The sequence below is a fragment of the Anser brachyrhynchus genome (genome assembly GCF_964034855.1).
Source record: "Anser brachyrhynchus genome assembly, chromosome: Z".
Lineage (NCBI taxonomy): Eukaryota > Metazoa > Chordata > Aves > Anseriformes > Anatidae > Anser > Anser brachyrhynchus.
The window spans coordinates 58,206,445-58,213,662 of record NC_137697.1 but is presented as its reverse complement, the minus strand read 5'-3'; the positions used below and the strand labels follow the sequence as shown (position 1 = coordinate 58,213,662).

The 7,218-nt window shown below is 43.3% G+C and overlaps 1 protein-coding gene across 5 annotated transcripts in view; it reads left to right on the top strand.

The window, feature by feature from the left end:
* The first annotated feature begins 215 nt into the window (after positions 1 to 215).
* The window catches only part of LOC308185095 (uncharacterized protein), an 846,543-nt gene continuing 839,540 nt past the window's right edge, over positions 216 to 7,218 (top strand). For 2 of the 5 annotated variants that reach the window (XM_080572832.1, XM_080572829.1), the window contains exons 1-2: positions 216 to 2,055; positions 6,124 to 6,246. In XM_080572832.1, the coding sequence (XP_080428958.1) occupies positions 1,532 to 2,055; positions 6,124 to 6,246 (647 nt within the window). In that variant the 5' untranslated portion in view covers positions 216 to 1,531. Of the gene's footprint in view, positions 2,056 to 5,448; positions 6,247 to 7,218 lie in introns of those variants that run through there. The other 3 variants (XM_080572831.1, XM_080572830.1, XR_013943103.1) reach the window with 2 other exon arrangements.

Genomic DNA, 7,218 nt, shown 5'->3' with positions numbered 1-7,218 from the left:
AAGGATATATAGGCCACTGTTTAAGTCCATTTCTATTAGCTGCTTCCATCTCCTTGGCATAATAGCACAGCTTTGGTTGCTCTACTCTAGCGGCAAGGACTGACAAGAGAGGTGATGTTGATCAATGAAAAAATGAACAGTAGTAAAATAGCCAGTAAAGCAGACTGTGAAGCCAAGTGACTCATTTAAATTATTTTCTTTAACAAAATCTTTATTTGCAAAAGTGAAGGGAGAAATGATTGAGTATATGAACTGTTCAAAGACAAAGTCATGAAACACTCCATGTCTTATGAATTCCTAGCAGCCATATGTTTAGCCTCTTTATAATTTTATTTTGATGGAGAGATGCAGAAGTGTTTCAGTAGTATTTTAGAAGATTATTAGAGATATGTGAGGGAATAGAAGCCTTTTACTTCTCTACGACAATACTATGGATTGTTCCATATATTAAGACGTGTTTCTCCTTATACATAGAGATACAGGAAATAAAAAGAGCATGAATAATATAACAGAAAGTTTTGTTTATCTCTCAAGTTGATTCCTTTGTTTTTAATATCTCAAGGGAAAAGAGAAATTTTACTGTAGTGAAGAGACCAGAAATACAGAATTTGTAAGGATAATGCCTGTGGATTGTTTAATCAATGAATGCAGGACAGGTCTACTACCACAGAGCTATTAGGATTAGCGGAACCTTTTGGCAGATTCATGCCCATGCAGCCAGCCATCTATCAGACACTAGGGATATTTCATGCTCCCAAGAAGGTAGTGGTTACTTTAAGAGCTTCATTAGGGTGACTGTGGGACAGTGGAGTGATTCAGGTGGTTGCAACTATCTTTTGATTCAACCTGAATCCAAATGATCAGATCCAGTTTGTTTCCACAAAAAGACATCAATGAAATCCCTTTCCCTCTCCCTCTGTTTTCCTTTCCCATTCCCTTTTCCTTTCCTGTTTTCCATAAACAATTTGATTCCACTAATGCCTTTAGCTGAAAAAGTACACATGCATCCTCTATACCTATATCTTTTGTAGTTCTATAACAGGATTAAAATATGCATGTAAAAGTGACTATTGTTGAAACATGACAAAGTAAACACAAAGGTTAGCGTTCCTTAACATCTATACAGAAATCACTATACAGTGACATAATTTAGGGGAAGGAACAGCTTCTTGTAGAACTGGTCTTTATTTTTATAAATTATGTAGTACACTATCAGGATGCACCACACTGTGGTCGTTTTACACAGGTGGGCAGCTGAGCTCCACCACAACTGCTCTTTCACTCCCCCTCCTCAAAGGGAAAGGGGGAGAAAATATGGTGGAAAGGGCTCAAGGGTCGAGAGAAGGATGGGGAGATTACTCAGCAATTATCATGACGGGCAAAACAGACTCAGCATAGGGAGACAGTAAGATTTATTGCCTATTACTAACAAGCTAGAGAAGTGAGAAACAAAGGAAAGAAACCAAAAAGGCCTTCCCCCCATCTGACCTCTTCCACCTCCTCCCCCCGAGCAGCGCAGGAGAACGGGGGAATGGGGGTTGTGGTCAGTCTACAGCACTTCGTCTCCACCGCTCCCTCACGGTCACTCTCTGCCCCTGCTCCACGTGGGGTCCCTCCCACGGGATGCCTCCTTCCCGAACTGAGCCTGCGGGGGCTGCCCACAGGCAGCAGCTCTTCAAGCACTGCTCCCACATGGCTCCGTACCACGGGGTCCATCCATCCCCCAGGAGCAAACTGCTCCAGCAGGGGTCCCCCCCGGGTGGGCGGCAGCTCCCCCAGACCCCCTGCTCCTGCGTGGGCTCCTCTCCACGGGCTGCAGCTCCGGCCCGGGGCCTGCTCCTGCGGGGGCTCTCCATGGGCCGCAGCCTCCTCCAGGCCACATCCACCTGCTCCACTGGGGGCACCTCCACGGGGGGGCTGCAGTGTGGAGATCTGCTCCATGTGGGACCCATGGGCTGCAGGGGGACAGCCTGCTGCACCAGGGGCCTCTTCACATGCTGCAGGGGACTTCTGCTCTGGCACCCGGAGCGCCTGTCCCCCTCCTTCTTCGCTGATGTAAGTGCCTGCAAGGCTGTTTCTCACTCCTCTCTCTCTCCCTGTGACGCAGCCTTTTTTGTTATTTTTTTCCCACTTCCTTAAATATGCTCTCACAGAGGTGCAAACAACATAGGTTATTGGCTCGGCTTTGGTCAGCAGCAGAGCCCTTATCTGACATGGGGCAGCTTCTAGATTCTTCTTACAGAAGCCACCCCTGTGGCCCCCTGCTACCAAAACCTTGCCACATAAACCCACCGGAGCAACCCTTTTGGTGAAGAAATTTTTCCTAATAACCACCCTAAACCTCCCCTGGCGCAACTTAAGGGTTTTTGCTCTTATCTTATCACTTGGGTCTTGGGAGAAGAGAACGATTCCCACCTCCCTGGAGCCTCCTTTAAGGTTCCTGTAGAGCAAAATAAAGTCTCAGCTGAAATTCTTAGAATAGAATAACGGAAAATCTCACTGCATTACACCAGAAGTATGTTTTTGCCAGTTAAAATAAAATAAAATATTAACAGTATACGTATACTTTTTTTTTTTTTTACATACGGTAACAATAATAATGGTAATGGTAATAATAACCATAGCAATGCAAACTACCGTTCATACTACATTGTTTTTCTTTATGTTATTTCTCAATGTCTGAGAAGATCTCAGCTGTTGGATTTGGAACAGTTGATGTATTATAGCATTAAGTACTAATTGCTTTCCCACTCAGTAATTTGTCTAACTTAGGAGAAGCTGAATAAATGAGGTCTTCACAAAGACAATAAGCTAACTGAAACAACACAACTGACTCTTGCACGTGTGATAAAACTGTTTCCTCAGCTGAGAGTGTCCCTGAGCTCCATCTTCCATTGTGGCTGTAATGACTATTACTGAGGTGTAGATTCAGTCTCCCTAAGCTCGCTGTCCATAATAAAACAGAAGAAATCCGTGTGTACTTGACAGAAGCACGAATGATGTATTTTGTTAGAATTTGGAGATTTTTGAGGAAACGGGAGCCTCCAAAATACGGACCGGTTCAGAAGAAATGAACCTGATCTTGCGAGAGCAGTCAGTTGTGCTGGAACATGAAGAATGCTATCAGAGCAAACCTGGCTTCACTCCATTGTTTTAGTTATTGCTGAGAAGGGCTTGCACAGTTTTTTAAGGCCTTTTCCATTTTTTTTAAATTTTTTTTTCACATTGCCCTGCCAGTGAGGAGGCTGTGGTTGCAAAAAAGCTGGGAGGCAACACAGCCAGGACATCTGAGCCAAACTGGCCAAAGGGATATTCCCTACCATATAGAATCATAGACCGGTTTAGGATGGAAGGAATCTTAAAGATCATCAAGTTCCAACCCCCCTGCCATGGGCAGGAACACCTCCCACCAGACGAGGTTGCTCAATGCCCCATCTGTTGTAGCCTTGGACACTTCCAGGAATGGGGCATCCACAGCTTCTTTGGGCGACCTCTTCCAGTGTCTCCTCACCCTCATAGTAAAAATCTCTTCCTTACCTGAGTCTATCCTCAGCCTGTCTTCATAGGAGAGGTACTCCATAGCTCTGATGATCATTTTTGTGGCTCTGCTCTGGACCAACTGCAGGTCCAGGTCTCTCTTGTGCTGGGAGCCCTGCCACTCCATACCCCGGACTCTGGAGGGCAGAGCAGAGGGGGAGAATCACCTCTCTCGCCCTGCTGGCCACTCTGCTTTTGATGCAGCCCAGGATACAGCTGGATTTCTGGGTTGCAAGTGCATATTGCTGGCTCCTGTTGAGCTTCTCATCAACCAGTACCCCCAAGTCCTTCTCCACAGGGCTGCTTTCAAGGTATTTCTCACCTAGTCTGTGCTGGTGTTTCAGAGAGCCCCTCTGCTCGTGCATTAGACTGGGAGGCTGGGCATCTGGTTTGGATTGTTGGAAGCCCTAACTTCAAGAAGAATTAAAATTGAGCGTTGGCCATGTAGAACAGTAAAGAGGCATTTTCTCCTGCTTCTGTGGTAGGCAATGGGCATAGCTGAAACACATCTGAAACAAAACTATTACCAGCTCGTACCGTTCCAGGCAGACCCTTGATGATACATGGGTCAACCACTGTGCTGCCAATTGTACAGACCTCCTAGTATTATTTTTTCAAAGGCAGTCAAACTTAATAAGCAATGACTTTTACTGGAACACTAAAGAAAGTCTGTTCATCAAAGGCTGCATCTGTATTAGATGTGGAGATGGAGCAATAATGTAGTTTTGCAACAAATGAATATTACAACAATGAGTATTTGTTATTGGTGCTCTGTGAGTGAATGAATGAAGTGGCCCTGTGGCTGCCACACCTTCTGTGATGATGGTAGCAAGGGAGACCCATGTTTCTGCTGGAGCTCTTTCTAGACTGTGAATTTATCCAAACTGTGTTGCGTTCCCTTGGAGGTATAGCAACAAGCAATGTAGTCCAGTTGGAGAAGATCAGTAGATCAAAGCAGCTAAGGCTAAAGGCCTTACATATTAATCATGTGGTTCCAGCATCTAGGAGCTTTGGACTAGATTCATTTGGAGCCATTGGACAAAAATGCCTGCAAGCTTTGATTCTAATCTATCCGAAGAACAGGTGATTAGTTTGGGTTTTTATATCCCGTTTAGAGGTTGCAATACATTGATCTTGCACCTGAAACAGATCTTTAATTTCTGTTTCTTTAGAGAGAACATTCATTCATGTAGCACTAATCCTCTCTGAAACTGCAAGTGGATGGAGTAAATGTGATTACTGGAGTTTTATTGCAAAACTACATTCTTGCTCCATCCCAGCATCTAATAGAGATGCAGCCTTTGAGGAATAGATTTTCCTTAGTGTTCTAAGAAGAGCTGCATCCAAAGGAACTGGGGTTCTCCTAGGACCACTACAGAAATATTTCTGCTCTCCATAGCTTGTCCAGCACAGGCAGTGTTGGTCAGAGCACGGTTGCCTCTGACACTTGGTGCATGACACTTAACATAGACTCACAGTTTACACTGAGGTCAATCTGAAAATGAGAATCATGTTGGAGATGAGAAGAAGGTGACAGAGATGTGCTTAGGGTAAATGAGTAATTTCTGTGCCCATTTCCTCCAAGTTGAATAAGAACAAAGTGAATTAATTTAACAGTTGTCAGTAACTTAGATCACGATAGATTTTATTTCCTAATTGTTCTGACAGTACATTCTCCTGTCCGCTGTGGGTCTGTTCCACTTCCTAGAGCAATCAAGCTGGATTCTACATTTGTCAGCAGAATTTTACATAAACTTTTCCTGAGTGCAGTCTACATGGATAGAATATAAAGCGTGTTTAACTTCCTCCATCCAGCCAAATGAATAAGTATTTTAAGTATTTTATGTTAAAGGACTAAGCATCTTTTTTTTTTTTTTTTTTTTTGGGGGGTGGGGGGAGGGGGATCTTTTTTCTAGACCTTACAAAATAGATCATGGCAACGTTCTATTGAAAAATATGAAAACAGTTATCTTAAGAAACAAAAATGTATAGCAGCTAAGTGTAGTAACCAGTGAAAAGCTTTTTGCCAGTTGAACTTGAACCAAAAGAGATCGGAGAATTCTGCAGAAAGCAAATAAAGACAGGGAATCAGGGTGTCTCAGTCAATCAGATGTGATGGAAAGCCGGCAAAAGAGTGAGCGCTTTTTTCATCTGCTGTAATCAAAATGATAAGAAAATCTGTTTAATAGAAAACAAATTCAATTCAGATGATCAAGCTGGGGACTGGTCTGCGTGAGAATGATACAGAATCTGTGTTAGCTATTTTAAAGAAAAAGTTAAATAAGTCTGGGTTGCTGTGATATCATTGACGCTGTCTGAAGAAAGGTATTGACCAGGAAGTTTCTTAAATTTTTCACGGGTGTCTTAGGAAGAAAAGAAATGAAAAACGGAGGGAAGTGAGAGCAGGAAGGCTTATACAAGGAAGGCTTATACAATGTCGAAAAACGGGATAAATGCTTAGTTCTACAGACGAAACGAGGTTTCCATGCAGGGGAACTGTTTGCCTGAATTTTCTGTAAGAGTTTCCCAGTGACTAAGGAAATCAATGGGAAAGGACTCACTTGAGAATGCACTTTGTTCTTACAGGTCCCGTTTCAATACATACTATCATACGTCCAGAAGTAAATCTGTTTCATCGTCATTTGGTTTACTTTCCTGTGAGTCTGATCAATGGAGACACAGGACAGCCACGCACAGTAGTCCTCTCAGGTAAGAAAGCGTTTTCCTTCCAACAGGGGTGTTAGAGTGAGCTCTGCAGGGAGACGGGGAACAAGATAAAGGATGGTGATTCCTAGGTCTTAGCTAGCCCAATTGTGTCTTAGAAAATGAAGTAGAAGATTCTGAGATCGATAAGCAATTAATTGAAGATGTAAACGGAAAGTGTTACCTACAGGTTTAACAGAAATAAGTGGGATGTTTGGGAAGAAGATTGGGAGAAGCCGGTAAAAACTTGCAACAAAAGGTTTGGGTGGAAATTGAAACAAGGGACAGTAACTAATAAGGAATAGAAATGATAAAAAAGGGGGGATAGGAAATCAAGGAAATGGGCAATACCCAGAACAAAGCCGTTTTAAGGAAAAGCCCCCTTGGGTGCATAGTGGCACATGGGAAGGATATTGTCAGAACTGGGGGGGCACAGAAAGCAAGAGGACTCTCCTTAAGCATTGCAGTCAAGGGTGGCCACTATACAAGCTTGAGGATGGAGCTAAATGGCCACTTTATGGATGAATCGGCTAGAACGCTATCCTGCAATTAGTGTTGTTTTTGAGGAGAGAAGGAAAACGGGATGAAATGTTGTATACTGATACGTTGTTTCAGCATCCTGGAGGGAAAAAGGTATGGAATTAAGCTGGCCCCTGACTGAGCCTTTGGTGAAAGTACAGGCTGGAGCAAGATCAAAAGAAGCGTTAAAAGGGTTATTGAAGGTGCTAAAGGTGTGGCATGTAGTATTTGACAAAGCTGTTTGAAGCTGAATGAGCAGGGAAAGAGGATATCAAAATCACAGGTGTGAGCCCTCTGGGGCCTCTGGTAAATACCAAAATCTGGTTAAATTGGGAATTGAGAATCTATTCTAACAAGGCCCAAAAGAAACCCCTATGGCATTTTTGGACCAGCTTTGAAATGCAGAGAAGAAAAAAAATATACCAGTTTGGACCTGGCTTCGGAAGACAAACAGAGGCA